The sequence below is a fragment of the Vigna radiata genome, chromosome 10, assembly GCF_000741045.1.
Source record: "Vigna radiata var. radiata cultivar VC1973A chromosome 10, Vradiata_ver6, whole genome shotgun sequence".
Lineage (NCBI taxonomy): Eukaryota > Viridiplantae > Streptophyta > Magnoliopsida > Fabales > Fabaceae > Vigna > Vigna radiata.
In genome coordinates, this window is record NC_028360.1 from 16,252,293 (window position 1) to 16,276,603 (window position 24,311).

The following is a 24,311-nucleotide window of genomic DNA, read 5'->3' on the forward strand; positions in this document are numbered from 1 at the left end:
AGCAGAGCTCTACGTAGATAAATAGGACTTTGCAACCAAATTTTCTTTTTGTTTATTTATATATTAATATATAAATAAAAATATTTTAGTTTAATTTAATCTATTTTATTTATTCAGCACTCTTAAAATTTTGTATATTAATCTTGACCCCATAAAATATTCTTCTAAGATCTGATACAAGTTATTATTGTTTTGATTGTGTTTTTTTTTAATTGAAATTATATGTTGGACAAAAATAAATTATGTTTCAGTTGGAAAAACACAACAAAAACAAATTAAGGAGTGATAGACAAGATCTCAATTCCTCCCTAAATGTCATATATATATATATATATATATATATATATATATATATATATATATTATTTTTTTCTAAATTACAAATTTTATTGAAAAAAAAACATAAAACTTGTAACTCTATTCCATTCCAAATTAATTATTTTTTTGTCCATTCTAATTCATAAAAAGATAATTCGAGGTCAAATTTGATTAAAGGTAATAAAAAAAATAGAGAAACACAAAACAGTTAATTTTGTTTTTTGAAGTCAGATTTAATCCAATTAGCTGAGAAATAAAGGTTATAATTGATGGTTTTAGTATTAGAGCGCCAAAAGCTTAATTTTGGAGGGACAGTAGTCCATTGGAACACCTCCACTCCACAAACCACATGGATAATAAACAAAGAACAAAAGATATGAATTTGTTTTTTGTGGCTAAAAAAAAATAATTTTAGAAGCCAAAGTCTGAAAACTTTTGAACTTTGTCAACGAGAATAGAGATTCAAAATTTATATTGATTTAATATTTTAATATTCTTGTCATAATTTTTTTTTATAAAATTATTTTCTAGGATTTGGCTTTGGACGCTAAAAAAAGCTTTATAATTTAGTTTGGGTAGGAAAAATAAGAAAAGAGAAATAACCCTGGCACTAAGATTCTTTGGCTCTATGATCGGGTTCAATATTGTTGGTGATGGTGACTCATAAATCATGATGACGATTATGAGTAGTTGAAATCGAAAACAGAAGAAGGTTCAAAGGAAGAAGAGGAAACACTGCGTCAGCAGCAGCATTTTCTTTATCATCCCCTTATCAACGGCGACAGAGAGAGAAAGGATCATCGATCATCATGTCGTTCTCGTTTTTCAAGGCTTTGAGGCCTAAAACGCCGCAGGAGGTGGCCAAGTCCATCAAGGAGAGCCTCGTGGCCCTAGATACCAAAACCGTTAGTGAAGTTAAAGCCCTTGAAAAGGTAAGGTTCTTGATTTCTTCCTCACCTACTCGCCCCACGTTAGATTCACTCGCGTAATTACCACCCTTTTGATCCATGGTTTCAATGCTCTATCTGGGTCTTTGCTTTCTCGCTTAAATTTCCGCTCTTGAATCGTGGGCAGGTCTTACAATTCTCATAACAGCTTCTGCAAATTGTGTAGCGTGTTTTTGTGCTTTAAAAAATATTACCTTTTACATGAAAACTAGTCATCTCTGTATGTAACCTGTTACATGAGTGGTTTTGTTCTAGGAACAATTGTGACGGAATTGTACTTTGCAGAAGAGATTCCTACTTACAAGTGATCAATTCTTTTAAGCATGTTTATGTGTTTTCCCTAATGGAGGGGGGCACTCTTCTCTAAGTCGTGAAAGTTTTCCTGATGGAAATTGGCTCATTTCCTCCTTCTGTTTTGTTGATACATAAATTGTCAGTGTATACAAGGTCTTTCTGCGTCCAAATGGGTTATGTTGTCTGCTTCAGTCCTGTGAAACCTTTGGAACTCTCTCGCACTCTGAAGATTGTCTATTAGAAGTTCATTCAAGTTGTATTGTCTGTCCCTCGGGTTCTTTTCAGAGGTAAGTCATTCACGTGGGGAGCTGTTACAACATTGTGCGCGCGACCATGTCCTGTCTCCTCTTAGGTCTAATTGCCAAGTCGTTTGATAGCCAATTTGTAATCACTCGGCATTAACAAACAATGATAACATAGGCCTACAAGTTGTTCACTGATGGAGTTGGTATCTAACCTGGAGGCGCAAAAAGCCTTTCAGCCTTAAAAAAAGTTATCAATGGTAGAGGAAAGGAGGTCAAAAGTCCATCATAAAAATAGGCCATTGCAGCCTCCCTTCACAAATTGCCTGTGGCGGAGGAATAGAAAAAATGCCACATTATAGCATTATGGTATAACAGTTATTTAAAGCAATGACCTTGAGCCTTAAGGGTGCATGAGGCTCAAATTAATGTGCCAGTATTTTACTGGGAGGGAGCAGTGTCTGTTGAAAATACACACATTTGTTGAACTACAATAATTGAAAACTGCTCAGAGAGTAAAAGAAGCTAGAGGCATTAGGTTTGTCTGCTAATGGTACATATAATGGTTGAATAATACAAAAAACATGCACGTTCAACACCCTTACGAGTGATATAGCATAAACAAAATAAGCAAGGTTAATATTTAAAGTAAAAAATGACATTTCATGTTACAATCTGATTTTTGAACTCTTAATCATCTAAGAGGATTGTGTCAGAGAATTCACACTATACGTTTCTTTTATCTTATACATGCTTCAAATTCTTCCCATTTGAGGTTGGTATTTTTTTCTTTAGAGAAGCAAAATGAAGAAAGAAATTGCTCCAGATTTGTCAAGCCTTTCTTTTAGTTGCAGTTACCTGTTAGTGGTTACTGATTAAGGATGCTTTTCATGCTTCATTGTAGGCTTTAGAGGAAGTTGAAAAGAATTTTGCAACAATGAGAACGATGCTTTCTGGAGATGGAGAGTCAGAACCAAATTTGGATCAGGTTTCACAGTTAGTGGATGAAATCTGCAAGGAGGACGTCCTTACTCTTCTAATACACAAGCTGCCTATACTAGGATGGGAAGTAAGTTCAAATCGATTCCAAGCTCTAATGTCTGCAGTTGTCTTATCTCGTTGCTCATCATTGGTGTGTGAATTTTGATACAGGCCAGAAAGGATTTAGTCCACTGTTGGTCAATATTATTGAAACATAAAGTTGAGTCCAATTCTTGCTGTGTAGAATACATTGAACAACATGCTGAATTACTAGACTTTCTTGTTGTATGGTAAGTTTTTTACCGGTGCACCTTTTTCCCTGCCAAACATGCACTGCTTTTTGTTCCATTCTTTCCCACTTGTTTTTAATGTGAAGGTCACCTTTTCTAGTTGTATTCATGATGGAAGACGAGAGTGATGCTCTAAACCCAATTTAAATGAAGAGAATTTGAATTTTTTTTTTCAAAGATATGATTGTGGAAAAAGTTGCAGAAGGCTAACATTTGAAAATTATTTTAGGTGGTGAAACTAATATCACAAAAAATGAAGCTACTCTATCTTGCAGTTTATGTCATAAAATTATTACACGTTTTGTAGAGTTGAAAATAAATGCCTACAGTCATGGGAAATTCTGTGAGCAGTTCATTCTGAGAAATTTATAATATTACACATCTAATATTTTTAGATACAGAGTTTATCATAATTTTTATATTTTTTATATAAGACAAGCATATACATATAAGTATACATATAAGTAAATATCAACTAAAGTCACAGTGCCTTAAACAAAACATACAAGTAAATATCAATAAAATACAACACAAGTTTCCTAATTCCTAGGTAATTAATCATCCAAGTTTATTTATCATTTTCACTTCTATTACAGTTGTATATTGAAATCCTAAAAAGCCATAATGTCTATGTTCAAGGACTTTTTTGGAATCAATATTGGCGCTGCTATGGCATTGCTACAGTGGTTTCCACTGCGTTATGGCTGCCCCTGCAGTGGGCAGGGCCCACTCCACACTCCTAAGGGGCTATAACCATTTAAAACCTTGCAGTTGATATCTGATAGAATAATGAATTGGTTCTATGTTGAAGATTCTGTCAACAAATTGGTGACTGTTTTTGTCACTATTATTATCTTACTGTTTTCTGTAGTTTGTGTTAGTTGGCAATGTACTGCATTATTGTAATTTTAGTAAATGTATTTCTTCTGTGAAAACTTTTCCAATTGATATATTTTCCCTAAATTTGGAGTACAGAACCGAACCTCAATTTCCTTAGATGTGAAACCAATGATAAAACAAATTTTAAAAGAGTTGTTTAAATGTTTTCACTTTTTGTTTACAAAATCCTTGGTGAGAAAGAATTTGGGCAAAAGCAGATACAACCGACTTCTGATTTTTTGCATAATTTATTCTCTTTTAATCATATGCTTTGATCAAATTATCCATTAGAAGATTTCTCAATTGTGACATAACATGTCAGGTATTCTGTGTTTGTTTCCCTTTTCATTAAACACAAACAATTTTGCTTACAACTTTCTAATTTGATAAATGTAAAATGAGTTCTTTTAGAAATAAATTACAGTGTCAAGCAAATCTTTTGAGCTATCTTGCAGAAATCTGAAACACATTTAGTTTCAATGGCCTATAATTGAACAATTGTATATTTGTATGTGATCAATCATCTCAAATGTGATAAATATAAACATATTGCTCAAAACATCTCTATATCTGTTTCCAAGCAGCTATGATAACAAAGATATTGCCTTGAGCTGTGGCATAATGTTGCGGGAGTGCATCAAATTTCCATCACTTGCAAGGTAAGATATCTGGGGCTGTCATTGTTTAGTCTTCTTCCTAATTTTCTGCTTGTTATTTTCCATCTCTGGTATTTTTATGTTTGTTGCGTGCTAAGATTGATCATGCCGAGATTTTGATCTACATTTGCATTAGAGGATTGCTTTAATGGGCTTAAAAAAAGTGCAATGAATGACATGTTTTTTATATTGTAAGAAGGAAAACTTAAATTTTTCTGCATCATCACAATAAGTATAGTGCAATAGGTTGGCATAACTACATTGTTTGAATGTGCTTGATTAGAGCTGACCCTCTAGTTAAATGTTATTCCTTGCTCCAACATCACCATGGGTTTCTATGGTTTGTAATTCCGTACTTACATTACTGTTTTAAGGAGATTACAACAATGGGATAATTTATTGAGTTTGGGCTTGAGGATGATGAAATTCAACTGTTAAAATAGTAGGGGATTGAATTGTTTTGTAAGTGAAAATTAACAGTTGATTTTCACTATCAATGTGTATTTTGAATCTGATGTTTGTGTTACAGTCTATGAAGAAGGCTAGTCAATCACACTGTTTTAACCTTGTGTATTTTTTGAGTGTTTTTCAGGTACATATTGGAATCTGCTAGTTTTGTGTTGTTCTTTAAATTTGTAGAGTTGCCTAACTTTGATGTTGCATCTGATGCATTTTCTACCTTTAAGGTAAGAACAGAATCGTCCCCCATTTTAATTCCCTTTATTTGTCTTACTAATGATTGTAAAGCTCTACATGACACTTCCTCACACTTTCCTATGGGTATGCTTTTGCAGGATCTTCTCACTAAGCATGTAAATGTGGTCTCTGAATTTTTGACAGCTCACTATGATGAGGTTTGTTTCATCCTTGACATCTTTATCTGAATTTTTGACAGCTCACTATAATTGTGTCCATATGATATTTATACCCAGGAGGTCAAATCTCTAAGAAAATAAAATCAACCCATTAACTGTTCTTTATGATATAGTTAGGTGCTTGTATCCTCATATTTGAATATGCCTATGGTGCATATTGCAAATTGGACTTCATCTCCCATATTACATTTGAACTTTCCTAATAGGACTTTATGTTCCCAGTTCTTTGATCTATACGAGAGACTTTTGACATCTCCTAATTATGTCACGAGGAGGCAGTCTTTGAAGGTTTGTTCTTGCTACACTTTTCAATGTTTTTGTTTCCTGATCATATTTTTATTTGTGATTTTAACAATTAAATTTCTTTGGGTTTTAGCTTCTTTCGGATTTCCTTTTGGAATCTCCTAATTCTCAGATAATGAAGCGGTACATCTTAGAAGTTCGTTACTTGAAAGTCATGATGACATTATTGAGGGTATAACTTCTCATAACCCTGTGTAGTTGTGTGATATTCTCCTTTTTACCCATGACTAATGGGCATATTCACATGTCAATTAATGTGTTTACTTGCTATGATATTCATGATAAATGCAGCATGCTTTGCACAGCTGAACATTTTCCTTGTCTTTGTGAAGTGTTGTATAGCTTGGCTTCCCTGTTAACTGTAATCTACACATATATATAATGAAGAATATTTTGTTGTATTTATAAGGTCTCTTTGTTCTGTTTTATGTTTTATATTACTTACTATTGCATGTAATTCCTTACTTCCAATTTGCTGCTGTATGTTTTTCTAAATTGATTTATCAGGTCGGGAAACACTGTTCAAATACATTTTCTTTTAATAATTTATGGATTATAATATGATTTCATAGTTGATTAACAACATGTGGTCAATTTGGTTATATGTAATATTATATTAGTGTGAAAATTAAGATAGACACCAGTACACCACTACCACCCGAGATCACAAATATCAGGACTTATGGATGTAATGAATGTTTGGCAATGGAGTGCCTATAAAATTAAAAAGGTGAGGGTAATGCAGATAAGAATGCATCCAAGAGAATGTTGAACTAACACCTATATAAAAGAAAGTGCTATATATTTTCCAAAGGTGATTTGGTTCATGTGAGAAGAAGACCAATAAAAGGCTTCAGTGAGAAAAGATGACTAAATGGAGCACATCAATGCTTTTGTTTTTCCCTTATCTTCGTATCTTCTGCTAACTCTTTTTTTGCCACATTTTGGGTTGGACAGGATTCAAGTAAAAACATTCAGATATCAGCCTTCCACATTTTCAAGGTGAAATATCCTCTTCATGCTTTTAAGTTTTATATAATGAGTGTGTGTGTGTGTGTGTTTTGAGGTAGAATAAATCTCCTCATCATAAGTTGGTAATATGCAGAAAGTTCCGGAAGACTTCTTCAGGCACTTCATGTTTTAATTTCAAGACATCTATACTTTTGATTTCAAGGGTTTTTATTTTTCTTAGAAATATATCCTACAGCATCACATTTTGTTGTGGAGATGATCATCTATATTTGTTTTATATTTCTTACATGTTTATCCAGGTTTTCGTTGCTAACCCCCATAAGCCTCGAGAAGTAAAACTTATTTTGGCGAAGAACCAGGAAAAACTGCTAGAATTGCTTCATAATCTGTCCCCAGGAAAAGGTTACAATACTTTCAGTCACTGCTTGATTTGAAACCTATGATTACACAATGTTCCCCTGAATTTGTATTGAGTTTCTCTTGCATGTAAGTAGTATCCCCCCTCTGTCACCTTTTTCAGGTTCGGAAGATGAGCAATTTGAGGAGGAAAAAGAGTTTATCATCAAGGAAATTGAAAGGCTATCATGCTAAGTTATATTTTCCTACAGCAGCTGTGTGTGATTTTGTAACAAGTCTTTTTGTGACGTGTATATCCAAAGCTAATTTGATGTAAAGGTTTCATGCTGCTGTTTGTAAGCAACTTATCTGCTGAAAAGTCCGTGAGTTCTTATGTGTAAGAGACACCAAAAACGTGTTTGTAATACAAGCTGAATTAAAATTATGGAACCTTGATGCTGGTGAAGATGCCATGGGCCTTGATTCACTCTAATTCTTGCTGATTAGTTTATATTCTTATCATTTTCGTTTCTTCTTACAAAATCTAACAGCCTTGTGAGGTATATATCAAAGTTTTTATAGAATGAATTCTTTTTTCTATAATGAGGTATAGTATATTTCCCGTTGGGTCGGTGATTTCTTTAATAAAATTGAACCCTACACTTAGAAAAGTTTATAATAAAAACATATGGTTTAGGTTTTATTAAAATCTTAGTAAGATTTGTGCAAAAACTATTTTTTAAGATATACAAATTGTTTTTCTAAAAATAGGAAAGCAGTTTCTCCTTCATCTCTCAATTTTCATCTTGCACTTTCAAAATGTCAAAAATATTCTCACTGATGTTGAAAAATCGATTAAGAAATTTATTTAATCGGTTCGAAAGTCGGTTAAATCATAACAAATTATGATTTTTAATTTCTAATATTTTATATTAAGCCAAAATCGAATTTTTCACTAAATAGTTGAGCTATGATTTTCTTTTATATATGTATAGTTAGGTTCAACTTCACTAATTTCCATCCTTATTCCAAACTTTGTTTAAGAAATACAATTGAGGAACTACTAACAACTAAACTATCGTTCTTATCTTGATTCATTGGTTATATAAAATTCTCAGATTTATTTAGTCTTTTTTTATAAAACAATAAAAAAAATCAACATATTGTATAATTAATTAAGAAATAAAAAATTATAATGTAAAATAATATTGTGGTTAGCGATATGTTGACGTTGCAGCGAAACTAACAGAGAGTGGTTTAAAACGGAAAATCTTAGCTGAATAATTGGATTGACGGGAGGTGGATGCGATTCCATTTACATTCATGTGCATCATATCACATCGCACTATAAAACCAAATCACATGCCTTGCTTGTCTCGCCATACATACACATCCACCAACCATGATCACCATGGGCAAAATCCACAATTCATAAACCTTTCTCCACTTTCCTCAGAATATTGCGTAACCACACCGTCATGAACTTTTTCAAGTCCGTCTTCTCCGACGAACCCGAATCACCGCCTCCCGGATCGCCGCCACCCGAATCGTCGCCAACTGAATCGGAAGGCCCCGATCCACAGCAGAGCAACGCCGTGTGGAGCTTCGGAGACCTCATCCAAACCCTCGCCTCCAAATCGGAGTCCGTCCTCGAGAACTACCGTCGCGATTTCGAGGAATTCGGCTCGGGGCTCAGGAAGGAGACGGCGGTGATACGCGAAGCTGCCTCGCGTGCCGTGAAGGACCTTCCGACGTCGCTCGACGTTGGCGCAGCGGTGGCGCAGGAGTCGCTCGAGTCCGTTGGCCAAGCCATTGACGACATCGGAAGCACCGTTTGGAATTCGACGGCGCAGATTATCTCTCACGGTAGGGACTCGTTTTTAGCCTCTGATTCCGATTCGTTCGATTCGATTAATTACGACAGTAATAATAGCAATGCTGGCAAGAAACTGTTGAGTGTTGGTAGTAGTGATCGGGGTTTGGATTTGAAACGGTATAGAAGGTTTGATAATCTGGTGCATGCGCTTCAGTGTGATGTGAATAGCTATTTGGAGGATCCTGAGGATTTAGAGAAATTCAGTGACTGGAAATTAGGGTTTGAGTTGGACAAGAAGGAGGAGGAGATTAGGCATTTGTTTGAAGAGAATGGGATTGTTGAGGAGATTTATGAGAAGGTAGTACCTAGTAGGACTGATCACGAGAGTTTCTGGAGCAGATATTTTTATAGGCTTCATAAGCTGAAGCAAGCCGAGGATGCGAGAGCCAAGCTCGTGAAGAGTGCAATTTCCGGAAATGATGAAGAGGATTTGAGCTGGGATTTTGATGATGAAGACGAAGAAGAAGATGGCAATAATGGGTATGAGCCTTTACGTAATACCAGTAGGGTTTCATTGGCGAAAGAGGGAAACTCTGCTGATGATGGTGGTGCTGACACTGTTCAGTCTAGTAAGAAGGATTTAGAGATAGAAGCAGAGGATGATGGTAAGGGTGTTGAGAATATTCAAGCTGAGAAGAAGGCTTTGAATATAGAGGAAGAGGACGGTGGGAAGGGTGTTTCTCCTGAATCTAAGACTGGTGTTGATGATAAATTGGAGGAGGGGAAATATAAAGAAAAAGTGGCATCTAGTGTTCCTGAGCATGAAAGTGGCAGTGGGGATAAGTTGAATGCCAAATGCGAAGAGAAAGAGCCATCCGAAGGCAAGGCAGATAATGATAACAGTGGATCGTGCAAAGACAGTGATATTTCAGTTGTTTCAAGCCAGATTTCAATGCCTGGAGAAGAAGATATTGGCTGGGATGAAATTGAGGATATTGAAAGCAATGATGAGAATAAAGGGGATGCTGTTGGGTCCGCAAGTAGGATTCATTTGCGGAAGAGGTTGAGTGTGATAGACCAAGATGAGGAGGATCTTAGTTGGGACATTGAAGATGAAGAGGAGGCTGTCAAATCATGAGCAGATTCTGGATTCGGGAATTCAGATCATTAGTTACTTTAATTTTAAACTCGGATTGCATATTAAGTGCATAATTCTTTTCTTATAACTTTACAATGTAAATAAATTGTTTTATGTCTTACAAAGTAAGAAGTTGTGAGTTCTTGTGGGTTCGTCATCCTCCTTGAGGAAGGTTCTTGCACCATATTCGGTGCATATATTTAAGGGAAGCCTTGTTCATTTGTTCAGTTATTTTCTGTTCCCATATTTACAAGGATAACATAATCGTCTCATATTGAGCCACCTTATTACTGATGAACCTGTTCCAGCATTGAATGAAATTACTTACATCACTCAGATGAAGCTCAGCATAAATTTATTCAGGTGTGTCGATCTGACAGCATCTTGCGGTAAATCAATTTAGAAAGTCAATTTAAATTATTGCTTATCTAAAAGCTGGATGTTTTGTGCTGTTAGCTTTGATCCATTCGAACCCTATCTTTTAACTCGTAATAATGAGTAAAATAGATATGTTGACATTTTTCAGTTACTTTTGATCACATACTCCCTCTTCGAAGGGAGACTTGAGTACCTAAACTGTTTGGTTCGAGCGAAATTCATTTTTTGAAGTTCATTTGTCCCACTTTATAACTAATGAAATATTTAATTAAAAAAGCTTCTCTTGTGTGCAAATGAATTATCAAGTTTCTAACCAAAAAATTTTAAGAGCATAACGAGTTTCTCTAGAATTTTTAGGAAAAATGTAAAATTTGTAGATTTTTTTTTCATATAATTTGTGTACTTTTAACTTGTATTAGCTTATAGACAAACTCTTTTTAATTTTAATTTTCTTAATTTCTTTCCAAGAAGTACTTATAGATTTTAAACATGTTCTAAATCTCATGATTAGATGTTTGGGATTTTATACTTTTGTATGCCTGCTAATGTTGGCGACATAGGCTTTGCCTCGTGAGAGGTAATAGTCGTTTAGAAAATATATTTCAGCTTTTGTTGTTTATATTTTCTCTTTGCTAAAAAAGATTAAGGTCATTTCCTTGATTTTAAATGTCTCGCCAAACGCATATCTTTTTAATCATTAAAAATATTAATAAATGTTTTTCAAACAACTAAAAAACAATAATGAGTGATAAAAGTGAGTGCAACACATTTTAAAGTATTACAATTTACAATTTATTTTTTGTGAGAGGAGAAAATAAGACATGCTAAGAAAAAATTAATGAAATTACAGGAAATGAGTATAATTTACTTTATTTTCTTTCTTTTTAGAATTTTTTTAATCATGATTTCACAGAGTACATTTTGCCATACAGGTGTGGACACAGCATTATTGGGTGCGCAAGTTTTTTTTTAAAAAATCCTTACTCTGGTGTGAAGGTTCACTGTGAATAGAATTTTGCAGTGGATATCTTGGAAAAATAACCGCTAGCACAAACTTCTGCAACTGTATAGAACTTCATGAGTGTGTTCACCGTTCACCAAGATTTATAACTTGCCCGTCAAAAAGACTAACTACAAAATTTGTAGAAAACAAAAAACAGGACCAGTTGAATGCACAAATTCATGTTTCAAAGTTGAAAAATACTAAAGACAGCCTGTAACACTACACTACTTCCTTCCATCACATTCTTCTTGTGTGAAATGTATCCAAGTCTCACTTTCCCTTTTGATTTTTCATAATTTCTAATTCGTGAGAGAGATACATAACAAACTAAAAATATGTTATAACATAAACAAATACAAAATTTATTTTATAAATCAATATTGTAAAGTTGAATTAGATTTTAATTCTGAGATGATATAAAAAATATTTAATTTTTTTTGTTAAATTTGTTATTGAACCTGTTATATGATTCAGTATTAGAAAAAATATTCACTCATGATAGAAATTGATGAAGGATTTGTAACTTGTCATTACAACATGACAATGGCTATGTAGGTTTTTCATGATAATCAGTAACGGCCATTTTGGAAATCACAGTGTAATATTGAGAAATAAAGATGACGAAAGTTGTAAAGAAGTGCAGTGAGCATGTGCTAAAACAAAAGGCAGTGGTGGTTCCTGTGGAAACTAAAAGAGACAGCAAGGATACACATTTGGCGAGACTATCGAAAGAATGTGAAAGAATATGTTGCAAAAGCCTCCTAAGACAAGCAACTTTGCAGTGACAAACAATAGAGGATTGTGATCGTGAACGAAATTAGAGAGATAGACACTCAGAAGTTATCATCCACATAGCACCGGAAGTTTGTAGAACAAATCATTCCAAGTTATATTTTACACAATAGCAACATCACAATTTTATTCACACAAGTCAGGTGGTAGTATATTAATTCATATGAATACATGCAGCATTAAATCGAAAAACAACCCACGTCAAAACAAAGCAAGCAGAAACATTTCGCATAGGAGATTCTTCATTCCTGTATCACGCTTACATACAATTGTAAAGCTTTAAATTTCATTGGATCAAAGTATCATAAGCTGTAAATGAGTACAAGGAAGCAGAGTGTATTGTATTTCACAATGCTTCCAGCGGTATATTATAATCATGCAACAAAGTCTTTTGAATTTGAATGACTCAACCTCAAGATGTCTAATTATTTGCCTCCCTGAGGACCCTTAAGATGGAAAGGAAGAGATTGAGAATGTCAAGATAAAGAGTGACCGAGGCTCCAATGTACTCATCATAAGTGAAGCGCTTGATCAGATTGTCGGTGTCATACACAATATAGCCCGAGAAAATCATGGCACCAATTGCACCATAGATGGCATGCGCAGTAGGCCCAAGAGGGAAGAACATCTGTAAAGGACAACAATTCTTAAGCAAGAGGAAAGTCGCAAACATTATTGATCCACCCTTTTTATGAACTTAAATATGTTTTCAGTCTTTAGTCTATAATCCCAATATAAAACTGTTCTGTTAAGTTTTGTAATTTTAAGGAAAAAAAAGTTCATTTAATTTCTCTGCCCAAACACAGCTAAAGATTTCACTCATGTGGGTAACAAGTTACAAGTCAGTTAATCAACTTTGATTATGCATTATTATCATCAACAATCAACCAAATGTTTGTTCTCCTTTCAAAGCATTTATTCCAAGTGTCTCTGGGGTTCAAAAATTGTTCTAATTCATGAGCATGGTCAACATAATCTCTCAAAACTAACAATCAAGGACTACTATGCGGTCACGAGACGTAGCTTCCGCTGGCCAGACATAATTTTAATGCTGCGGAAATCGTTACTAAGCCCTTACATCCACAGGGGGCCAAGAGGCTTGGTAAGGGTTAAAACATTTCGGTAAAGGATTTAAATTTTTTTTCAAATTCATAGACTACAAAAGATCAAACATAAATTTGAAAAACCATATTTTAGTTGACTACACCTATTCTATTGGGGAGACAATCCCGTTTAACACATACCGGGATATCAAATGCGGCACCTCTTCTAATGGAAATTCAACAGATGATTTATGGTAACCCCATCTAGTAGAAACACATAAACATGCATAATGCACACATCTTAACATTCCAAAAACTAGTTATTATTATGAGGAAATAACAGAGGTACCTGCATCATGCCGGTGAGGAAAAGAGTAAACAGGGAGGTGAACAATATCGGGCCAAGGAAGCTAAAATCCTTGCCCTTCTTGGAAGCCCAAAACGCATATCCCGTGAGAGAGGAAACCACAGCCGAAGTCAAAATCAACGCCTCAAGCACAATTTTCCCTGCATAATAATAAGGACAAATTCATGTCAGATCAACCATCCAAACCCCTTTCCTTTCCCATCTTCAAAAATTGTAGAGATCAGAAAAGCAAAATACGAACCGTCGGTGTTGGCACACGTGACTCCCACAGTGGAGCTGATGGAAACGGTGAAGAGTCCAAGGAAGATGTAATTATGCGGATGCTTCTGCTGGTACTTGAGCAGGGGAATCAAAACTGCAACACATTTCACACTCCTCATCATCGATCCATAAGGTAGTTATAAAATCCCTAAATTCATCCCTCAATTGAATTGTTTTGAAACGGATAATTCCTTCTGCGATGAATTTGAGGTTAGAAGAAAAACTAAAAAAATACAATGAAAAAAAAACTTACAGACGAAGGGGAGAAAAACGAGGACGAGGAGGAGAGTGGAATTTCCCTTGAGGAGGTCGTTAATGGGGGAATAAAAAACGGTTACGAGAGAAACGAGTGTGGTGAGGACGATCTGAGCGGAGAGGATGCCGTAGACCTTGCGGATGAAACCCCATCGGAGCTGGTTCTCGCCGAGGCTCAACCCTGGGTAGAGCGTTTCGCCCGATTCGACGTCGAATTCCTCTGTCTTCGCACGTGCGTACATCTGCTGCGTCTCGAACATCTTTTTCTCTTCCGATGGGACCAAACCAAACAACTCTGCTTATTCTTATTATTTCTATGCTTTTTTCTCTTCTCTTTCTTTATTATCTAAACAAAAAAGCCTTTGCTATTCTCACACTACACTTCCTTTTCACAATCCTCACAGACACGTCAGCTACGTTTGATTGCAAACTGGGTCCTCGGCCTTCCGATCGTAAACCAGCCTTTTGCTAATAATGACCTTTATTTCCTTTTTTCCCTCATTTTTCTTTACTTTCCCAATTTGACCTGGTTTAAACATTTTTTTAATCCCTAAATTATAAGTAGATAGGGACAAAAAAAAATTTATATCTTTATAAATTAATTATTTACTTGAATCAATACTACTATATTTTACTATTTTGAAAAAAAAAAAACATAAGGTTTAAATATTACTACTAAAGTATATTTAAGAATTAATATTTTTTTGCATAATTAAAATTTAACAAAAATGAATAATTATATTTTCTATTATTCGGCACTTGATGTACAGTACCACCTTCTGACAATTACTCTTTACCTAGAAATAAAATAGTGCCATAGACTACAACAACATGCAATAGATTCTTCTAATCCCATTTCAATTCCTAATCTTAAAAAAATATATATAGAATAACTCAATAAGTTGAGAGAAACTTTTGGCAAGGAAAAGAAAACCAAAACATCACTAATATCAACTACTTTTTAAAATAAAGTAAAAATAAAAAATATTATTATTTTTTAGCTTGATTAGAAAAAAATGAAAATCAAAGAATTGTTATCTTAAATAATGTCTCCGATTTTGCCTTTGTAAATGAAAATATATTGTTAGAAATAAATACCTCACTAAAAAAATAAAAGATCAACGAAAATGTGAGATCCACAAAATTGGTGGGTAGTTCATAACAATAATATGATCGTAAATATATGAAATATTGTTTTATTCAAACTTTAATTTTTTATTTTTAGAAAATCAAATATTTTATTTCACTTACTTTATTATGATCTTTTGTTTTATCCATTTTTAATATGTATACGATTAATCACTTGATCACTTGTTATATAAAACAGACAATCTATTATGTGATGTTATTGAACAACAATACGTAAACCAATTGTACTAGACCAGGTGATCCTTAGCTTAGATGAAAGAATATAATGTCCACTTCTTTATATGACATGTATTGTCACCTAAAAGCATGGTCTCTTGGTTTTTCACAAATCGAGGTTGGGTTTCATACCCGTTTCAAGGTTTAAAATTTTTTATACAGATCCATAATACTACTTACTATGTGGAACTCGTTAAAGTATTCTACAAAAACCTCAAAGTTAGTGATAATGACTATATCTCTAGTGAGGTGAAATTAACAAAGACTAAAATCAAATGTGCATATTGGATCACTCTAGGCAAATCTGCCATATAAAAGTCGAAAGTTATCCTTTCAAACCATACTTGAAAACCTACAATACAACGAGTCTGAAGCTTTAAACTCTATGGTTAGACCTCACCTACATGGCTGGATGGTTAGGAGTGCATGAAATTTAAACATGAATGACAGACTCCTGCATTATGTTCTTGCTCATATGTTGTTACCTTGAGGGACAAATTTTACTAAACTAACTTATGAGAGGACTTATTTTTCTTGTTGTATTTGAAAAATAACATTGTCATCAACTAGTTACATCACATATGCAACACATGGTAAAATGCAAGAAAAATAACATGTCTTTTTTGTACACAATATTGATTACAAGAATACTTGTTCTCTTTGAGAAGGACTTGAGTTATGAGAGTCTCATTGGATTGGATGGAATCACTACTTTGATACAAAAACATCGTCCAAAATTGTTAATGTCTACTACATTTGACAACATGCAACAGTAAAGGATGCAGATGCAGATGATGATGATGATGATGACACTTCAAATGTTGCAAAAGATGTTGTTGACATTATACCAGAATCTCAAATTCAACAACAAATAGTACAATCAGATAAAGTCCGAATGAAGATAATTTATACAAATTATGGATATAATTTATAACATCTAAGATAGTCTCTCCAATTTGACATTGACTGCAAGACAAGGATTAGACAACCCCTACACAACATTACAAAAATTTGGAAGATAAAATTGATGTACTATATTAAATAACTTTCCAAAATTGTTAAATTTAATTTATTGAGTTTTATTAACAAATATTATTTTGGATTCAAATTTTATTTCAATTTACTATGTGTGGACAATTTTTATTTACTATGTCAAATTTAAAAAACAATAATTTAAATAATAATATATAATTTATTATTTAGAAAAATATATTTCAAATTAATTCCTACAAATATTTTTGTAAATTTTAATTTTATTTTTGCAAAACATAAATACTTTTATCAATAATAATTTCAATTTCATTTTTAATATAATTTCTACAACTTAAATTTAAATTTATATTAAACTTTTACACAAAGGTAGATTGGTAATATTTTATTTTTATTCATTAAAACATTTTTTAATCTCTCACACACACCCATCACATTATTCACAAACTTTCTCCTTAAATGTGTTTATTTATTCTTTGAAATCCTTTAATCCAAACAATACTAGCATTCCCTCTCCATCTCCAATCTAAACATTGACTAAAAGTAGATTCAAGATTTTTCAAGGTATTTTGAATATGAACAATTTTGTTGGCGGTAAAAGCAAGATCAACATGGATCGAGCTGAGAAAGAAGGCGTAATATACTTCTGAATTCCATACTTATTAAGCACATAATCTTCATAATGGACTAGTCGAATATGGTTGAATTATGCTGATGATGATGATGAAGTCTTAGACTTCTGAGAAGTATCATTGGAATCAGAAGTGGTAGGGTATCCAATTCCATGACGCTTATTTGGAAAAATAACGAACACGGAGCTAGCAACTACTCCAATAACAGGAGGCAACACTTCCATCAGAATCTTCTCACCGGACTCGAATTCAGGATAGAAACAACGCACAGTGTTCGTATCAAGCAATCCAAGCACAGCGAACACAACCAACGAGAAGAAAGCGTGCACGAAGTCTCCGAACCGGAGCTTATATACGGACAAGTCCAGGGACTCGGAGGCGGGAGAAGGCCACAGCCCCTTGGCGGTGACGATGCCGAAGTGGCGCTGACCGTCGGTGCCGGTGTAGCTGTCGGTAAAGGAAGAGAAAGCGCAGTTGAAAGCACAGACGACAAGGAGCGCTCCGGTGAGGTACTTGTTGAGAGTGGTGCAGTGTCCGTTGTTTGTTACGACGGGAATGAGGAACTGGAAGAGGAAGACGGTGCCGGTGGGAAGAAGCTTGACGAGGTTTCCTAGCGCCGAGAATGTTTTCCCCGACATGGTTGAAGCGCGTGTTTTGTTGGCTTTTTCACTCATGGTGTTGTTATAAGGTTGCAGGAGAAGTGACATTTGACGGTTAATGTGCAGTTTTTATAGAAGTGGAGAGAGAGGGAGTTAGTTGCTTCTACGCGATGTGGAATTTGGAGAAGAGAGTTCAATTTGTGATGAATAAAATGAATGCTTTTGCTTCTGGTTTTGGAAAGATCCACACCCACCTTCAATTCCAATTCAAGCTTTCACGTTTTCTTAATCCTTTAAATCTCACTGAGACTCTTTTCATATACAATACTCTCCAAATACTTATTTCTTCTTTTAGTTATATTTTTTCTTTTCCCCACACGCATATCTTTCCCTCATGAAAAATCATTTACTCATACGAAATTCTTAATCATACATAGCATGATCTATACATAAATATTATTAATTATATTTGTACTAAAAACAAATTAAGATTTTTTGTTAAATGGTAGGATGGAGTTCTGGTTTTTGTATTATCCCTTTAGCTGGTGGTATGTATTCTTCATGTAATGCGTGTTTGATAACCCAACAATAACATATTTAATGCATTGAAATTTTGAGGAGGAAATTATGTTCATCACAATTTTCATATTTGGTTAACTGATATATCCTCTTTAGTTTTTAAGAGATACAAGAGAGATTAGACATTGATTAGTCGACTATCAATCTAAACAAACTTATATAAAAATTTAAAATTTCACTTTCAATCTAAATTTTTAAAATAATAAATTTATACATTTTTCTATTTCTCTCGTTTCTACTTATTAATGTAAGAATTTTATTTCAATTTCTAATATGTATATATAATTTCATAGAAAACTAAATGTTTGGTTATATGCTATTACTTACAAAACATTTCGAGTTAATAATCTTATAGTTAGAAAGTATATATGTGAAAGAGAGTTAAGAAGTTGAGCTTCATCTGTATCTATCTAATCATTAGATTAAAAAAAAAATTAAACATATTTTAAGTCTCTACAAATAAGATGTTATTTAATTTCAATTTTTGTAAAAAAATTGTTAATTTTAAATTCTAGATCTAACATCCAAAAATATAGTAAAGTAATATATAAAAGAGTCATCATAGACCTAATATGATAAAACATTTGTTCACTAAAATATAAAATAAAATCTTAAAGTTATCCAAAAATAACTACAAATTTTAAACTATATGAACAAACTAATAATCAAAATTATGTACAATAATATTCTAAAGAAAACTAAACAGATATCTCTCCTTTCAATGTCTGCTCCAAAGAAATCTCATATCCCTCTGCTCACACCCACAAGATGATTATCGCAAGAAAAAGAATGTAGTAACATACAACAATATAACAAAAAGAAGAATAAACTAGATAAACAAGACAATTTCATATTTCTATATGTGTGTGTGTCTATATATATATAATTAAGCATCAACTCAAAAGAGTACAATAATACACCAATCATGTTATACATACTATAAATTAGACAAGACTCATTTGAATTAAGTATGAATGTCGAACCATTGGTAGTTTGCGCACTTGTATGGTAAACACCTAGCGCACCCCAAGCACCATAAGGTTAGTCCATTTTAGTTGTCCAGGGCTAAATTCAAAGCCTATAAACAAGAACATTCCGCTACTCTCACCACATGAACATTCTTCTCTACTTGAGAATGAATAATCATTAGAGTGTTAGAGTAGACCACCATTTCAAAGCTCCATACATTCATACAACAACAACATCAACAACCAAGACACTGCCATGAAATCTCTCCCTGGGTCATGGAATTATGTACGCTAACCATAATTCAAAGGTATACTGTAACAATTCACAAAAATTAATCATCATAGGAGACAATAAGTACACTCATATCATTCAACTAATCATAACAGGACTCCAAGTTACCAAGGAATTACATTAAAATCTAAGTTACAAACAAACCTAAGACTAGTCGCTCAGCGACCAAGCTCACTTGGCGATCATAGATTCTTCTCACTCAGCAACCTAGCTCGTTGTGTGAATACACCAACAATGGATTAGACCTCCCAACATCTCGCCCAGCGACCACTAGTATAGAAAAGGCTTTTAACGACTGTTATTTTGGGCTTTTTACGTCTGATCTCCACCCGACATCTTTTTGAGAGATGTTAATGGGACATCATACAACACAGGTCAAACGTTTATCTAGACGTCGGAAAACACAGGTCAAACGTTTATATAAACGTCGGACAACACAGGTCTGACGTCTATCAATCTAAACGAACTTATATAAAAATTTAAAATTTCACTTTCAATCTAAATTTTTAAAATAGTAAATTTATACATTTTTCTATTTCTCTCATCTCTACTTAATGCAAGAATTTTATTTGAATTTCTAATATGTATGTATAATTTCATAGAAAACTAAAAATGTTTGGTTATAGGTATCACTTACAAAACCTTTCGAGTTAATAATCTTATAGTTGGGAAATATATATGTGAAAGAGAATTAAGAAGTTGAGCTTCATCAATATCTATCTAATCATTAGATTAAAAACATGTTTTAAGTCTCTACAAATAAGATGTTATTTAATTTCAGTTTTTGTAAAAAAATTGTTAATTTTAAATTGTAGCAAAAGAAAAGAAGAAAACATACTAGAAAATGAACGATGATTAAGAGATATAATTTGATGGAAATAAATTTTTATAAAAAAAAAACAAATATTTGTTAGAAGGGAAAGTTCTAAATATATATATGTATATAATGAAATTTTATTTCTCTCCATATCCGTTTTGTTTTGTGTACCCATTTTCTAGCAATTTTACTTTTTACATTTTATATTTTATAACTATTTTTTTTATCATTTGATCCTTATAAATATAATTAAACTTATTAATTTTACAACCAACTAAGATTAATAAAAAATATTATTTTTTATGACTGCTTTTATGTAAACGTCTTTTAAAGGTTGTAATGTAAATTTTAATGATATTATCTCCGTATTCGTAAATGTCATTCAGTTAGATGGAGGTGTGTACCCATTTTAATTTCAAAGTTTAAACTTAATTTGATGAGAATAGCTCTTGTTCTTGCAACAACACTGGTTTCTTTGGTGGATTCACTTTAAAAATTAGAGAATTCAATGTCATCAATTCAGAAGTGACTACAATGTCTAACCTTAATTCAAAAGAACAAGAATTAAGCTCTTTATTTTGCATTTCAGCTTTTGACATAATTTGAAAATTGCGAATAATATTTGCAGTTGTGAACAAGCTTCAGGGCTCTCCAATATCTACTATAAAGTTGATGAGTTGCCTCCTGTTTTCCCTCTACAGCCACAACCCTTTCTTCCTCTTATAGCTCCTTCCCCATTCAGACCTTTCACAAAATTCTTTGCCCAAGTTACAAGTATGGTTTGTTTTTCCTTGTTTTTCCTCTTACATTTCTTTTTTAAATTTATTAGTGACCAAGATGTATGTAGATTGTAATGTATTGATGAGATGCTGATAAAACATATACCAATAATTTTTATTGGGAAAATGATATTTTAATACCATTTTTTGACACCATTTTGACACTGCACACGTGTTAAAATGTGATTGGATGATTTTAAATTAAAAAAGTTGAGGCAGAAATATATTTGGAAGAGAAAAACCAAAATTTGTTTTTTTAATTTAAAATCGTCCAATCATATTTTAACACATGTGCGTGTCAAAATGATGTCAAAAAATAGTGTTAAAATATCATTTTCCTTGTTACTGACCATAATCTAAACTAATTAGGGAAATAGAACATGATAAGACAAGGAAATAGGATAAGATAAGATGTATTTACGTAGTTGGTTAATGACCACTGAGATCTTTTTCGGTACGTTATTAATTAGGACGGCGACAACGTAAGAGGACCAATTTTCTCTCCTTTCTCCATATATTTTCACATCACATTCCTCTTCTGGTTTACTTTCAAGACTAAAACACGCACAACACAACCATAACCAAACTTCTCCTTCCTTCCTTTTTATTAGCTGATAGAGAGTATGGAGGGTTTATGAGAGAAAGAGAAGAGTTAAATGAGAAGGAGAAACCTAACTGTAATAACAATTAGGCAGTTAGGAGGTCATATAAAGACAGGACTCTGTCATCATGTGGAGGTGTTGGAGTGTGTATATTGAGAAGAGAAATCAATAACAGATTCTTTTGTTATCTGTGTTCTTGTTTGGGTGTGCGTGTCTGGAGTTTAGATACTATTGTTATCTGAAACCTGCTGCAACAACAAAAACAATGATATCAAATCTATTTTGAATATGAACAATTTTGTTGGCGGTAAAAGCAAGATCAACATAGATCGAGCTGAGAGAGAAGACGTAATATACTTCAGAATTCCATACTTATTAAGCACATAATCTTTATAATGAACTAGTCCAATATGGTTGAATTAGAGAGCCACGTTCATGAAAAAAAAAATTATTAGATTAAAAAGTATATATTTCTTCATCTTTGTTTCTTGATTAATTATAAATTCTTTTCGTCTTGCTTGCTTATAGTTCTTTTCTTATATTTTCTTGGTTCAGGATATGAGTCTTGATTCAGTATATGAATAAAAATATCGTATCTTTAAATATACTAAAATCTTAATATATATATTTCTTCAAAATTATATATATTAAAAAAGAGGCAGGTCTACTCACAGACAACGACATAGACAAGACGGGCCAAACTTTTAAATCTTTCAAATGGACTGGGTCAACTAATTATACATCTGTTGTTTATAAAAGAAAATCCAAGCTAAAGATTTTCTTTATAAGAAAGAAAGAATTGAAAGATGATATATAAAACAATTCTTTAACCATTAAAAATAATTTGCTGACATGGGAAGCTGCATATATATATATATATATATATATATATATATATATATATATATATATATATATAAATTATGCTGATGATGATGATGAAGTCTTAGACTTCTGAGAAGTATCATTGGAATCAGAAGTGGTAGGGTATCCAATTCCATGACGCTTATTTGGAAAAATAACGAACACGGAGCTAGCAACTACTCCAATAACAGGAGGCAACACTTCCATCAGAACCTTCTCACCGGACTCGAATTCAGGATAGAAACAACGCACACTGTTCGTATCAAGCAATCCAAGCACAGCGAACACAACCAACGAGAAGAAAGCGTGCACGAAGTCTCCGAACCGGAGCTTATATACGGACAAGTCCAGGGACTCAGAGGCGGGAGAAGGCGACAGCCCCTTGGCGGTGACGATGCCGAAGTGGCGCTGACCGTCGGTGCCGGTGTAGCTGTCGGTAAAGGAAGAGAAAGCGCAGCTGAAAGCACAGACGACAAGGAGCGCTCCGGTGAGGTACTTGTTGAAAGTGGTGCAGTGTCCGTTGTTTGTTACGACGGGAATGAGGAACTGGAGGAAGAAGACGGTGCCGGTGGGGAGAAGCTTGACGAGGTTTCCTAGCGCCGAGCATGTTTTCCCCGACATGGTTGAAGCGGTAACGTTGCCTTTTTCACTCATGGTGTTGTTATAAGGTTGCAGGAGAAGTGACATTTGACGGTTAATGTGCGGTTCTTATAGAAGTGGAGAGAGAGGGAGTTAGTTGCTTCTACGCGACGTGGAATATGGAGAAGAGAGTTCAATTTGTGATGAATAAAATGAATGTTTTTGCTTCTGGTTTTGGAAATACTCTCCAAATAGTTATTTCTTCTTCTAGTTATATTTTTTCTTTTTCCCACACGCATATCTTTCCCTCATTAAAATTCATTAACTCATTCGAAATTCTTAATCATACGTACCATCATGTATACATAAATATTATAAGGACTTATAAATAATTAGATTACATAGGTGTATTAATACAATGAAACCAACATTTTTTGTGAGTTGTACAGAATTAGTTATTTGAGCTGTGCATTTAATTCTAAATATATGTATATAATGAAATTTTATTTCTCTCTGTATCCGTTTTGTTTTGTGTACCCATATTCTAGCAGTTTTACTTTTGACATTTTAGATTTTATAACTATTTTTTTATCATTTGATCCTTATAAATATAATTAAATTTATTAATTTTACTACCTACTAAAATTAATAAAAAATATTATTTTTTGTCTGCTTTTATGTAAACGTCTTTTATAGTTTGTAATGTAAATTTTAATGATATTATCTCCGTATTCGTTAATGTCATTCAGTTAGGTGGTATGCGTAAACGTGGACTTCTACATATAAATATATTGGGCCACTCTTTACCACTAATGGACTACACACAATTGGGCTAAAATAATAAATCCATACAAAAATTCCAAGGGCGTTACTCTCTACATCTCCTCATTTTCTCCCTCCACCTCCCCCTTCCTCATTTACCCTTTACTCTATTCTTTTATTCCTAATTTATCCTTTTTCATTATTAGGATTAATACTCATTCCCACATACAATGTAAAAACCTTTACACCTTTAAACAAACATAGACATCCGTTACCGAATGTCAATATCCCGCTCACTCCCGCTCACTCCCATTTTTATAATATGTTTGCAGGCTAT

The 24,311-nt window shown here is 33.4% G+C and overlaps 5 protein-coding genes across 5 annotated transcripts; 2 read left to right on the plus strand and 3 right to left on the minus strand.

The window, feature by feature from the left end:
- The first annotated feature begins 891 nt into the window (after positions 1 to 891).
- Positions 892 to 7,586, plus strand: LOC106774511 (calcium-binding protein 39). Its single transcript, XM_014661532.2, has 11 exons — positions 892 to 1,250; positions 2,706 to 2,870; positions 2,954 to 3,072; positions 4,536 to 4,610; positions 5,200 to 5,293; positions 5,402 to 5,461; positions 5,705 to 5,770; positions 5,859 to 5,957; positions 6,743 to 6,787; positions 7,057 to 7,159; positions 7,278 to 7,586. Exons 1-11 carry the CDS (start codon positions 1,128 to 1,130, stop codon positions 7,346 to 7,348), a joined length of 1,020 nt encoding a protein of 339 aa, XP_014517018.1. The 5' UTR covers positions 892 to 1,127; the 3' UTR covers positions 7,349 to 7,586.
- A 784-nt stretch (positions 7,587 to 8,370) lies between these two features.
- On the plus strand, positions 8,371 to 10,278 carry LOC106774559 (BSD domain-containing protein 1). Its single transcript, XM_014661590.2, has one exon. The coding sequence runs from the start codon at positions 8,572 to 8,574 to the stop codon at positions 10,045 to 10,047; it is 1,476 nt and encodes a 491-aa protein (XP_014517076.1). The 5' UTR covers positions 8,371 to 8,571; the 3' UTR covers positions 10,048 to 10,278.
- Positions 10,279 to 12,421: 2,143 nt separating this feature from the next.
- On the minus strand, positions 12,422 to 14,481 carry LOC106775975 (BI1-like protein). The gene is made up of 4 exons (XM_014663243.2): positions 14,145 to 14,481; positions 13,872 to 13,985; positions 13,613 to 13,770; positions 12,422 to 12,848 (listed from the first exon to the last, which is right to left on the minus strand). Exons 1-4 carry the CDS (start codon positions 14,404 to 14,406, stop codon positions 12,642 to 12,644), a joined length of 741 nt encoding a protein of 246 aa, XP_014518729.1. The 5' UTR covers positions 14,407 to 14,481; the 3' UTR covers positions 12,422 to 12,641.
- A 2,456-nt stretch (positions 14,482 to 16,937) lies between these two features.
- Positions 16,938 to 17,847, minus strand: LOC106775976 (protein DMP2). Its single transcript, XM_014663245.2, has one exon. The coding sequence runs from the start codon at positions 17,838 to 17,840 to the stop codon at positions 17,208 to 17,210; it is 633 nt and encodes a 210-aa protein (XP_014518731.2). The 5' UTR covers positions 17,841 to 17,847; the 3' UTR covers positions 16,938 to 17,207.
- A 4,821-nt stretch (positions 17,848 to 22,668) lies between these two features.
- On the minus strand, positions 22,669 to 23,456 carry LOC111240507 (protein DMP2-like). Its single transcript, XM_022786994.1, has one exon. It carries the CDS (start codon positions 23,318 to 23,320, stop codon positions 22,691 to 22,693), a length of 630 nt encoding a protein of 209 aa, XP_022642715.1. The 5' UTR covers positions 23,321 to 23,456; the 3' UTR covers positions 22,669 to 22,690.
- Between the last annotated feature and the right edge of the window lie 855 nt (positions 23,457 to 24,311).

What these genes read in the sequence shown, in the direction of transcription:
- LOC106774511 (XM_014661532.2), top strand. Translation starts at nt 1,128, where the DNA reads ATGTCGTTCTCGTTTTTCAAGGCTTTGAGGCCTAAAACGCCGCAGGAG. An exon ending in TGCCTATACTAGGATGGGAA is followed by an intron (nt 2,871 to 2,953) that starts GTAAGTTCAAAT and finishes ATTTTGATACAG; the next exon opens with GCCAGAAAGGATTTAGTCCA. An exon ending in CAGCCTTCCACATTTTCAAG is followed by an intron (nt 6,788 to 7,056) that starts GTGAAATATCCT and finishes ATGTTTATCCAG; the next exon opens with GTTTTCGTTGCTAACCCCCA.
- LOC106774559 (XM_014661590.2), top strand. Translation starts at nt 8,572, where the DNA reads ATGAACTTTTTCAAGTCCGTCTTCTCCGACGAACCCGAATCACCGCCT.
- LOC106775975 (XM_014663243.2), bottom strand. Translation starts at nt 14,406, where the DNA reads ATGTTCGAGACGCAGCAGATGTACGCACGTGCGAAGACAGAGGAATTC. An exon ending in CGTTTTTCTCCCCTTCGTCT is followed by an intron (nt 13,986 to 14,144) that starts GTAAGTTTTTTT and finishes AATGTGTTGCAG; the next exon opens with TTTTGATTCCCCTGCTCAAG. An exon ending in CACGTGTGCCAACACCGACG is followed by an intron (nt 13,771 to 13,871) that starts GTTCGTATTTTG and finishes ATTATTATGCAG; the next exon opens with GGAAAATTGTGCTTGAGGCG.
- LOC106775976 (XM_014663245.2), bottom strand. Translation starts at nt 17,840, where the DNA reads ATGTCACTTCTCCTGCAACCTTATAACAACACCATGAGTGAAAAAGCC.
- LOC111240507 (XM_022786994.1), bottom strand. Translation starts at nt 23,320, where the DNA reads ATGTCACTTCTCCTGCAACCTTATAACAACACCATGAGTGAAAAAGGC.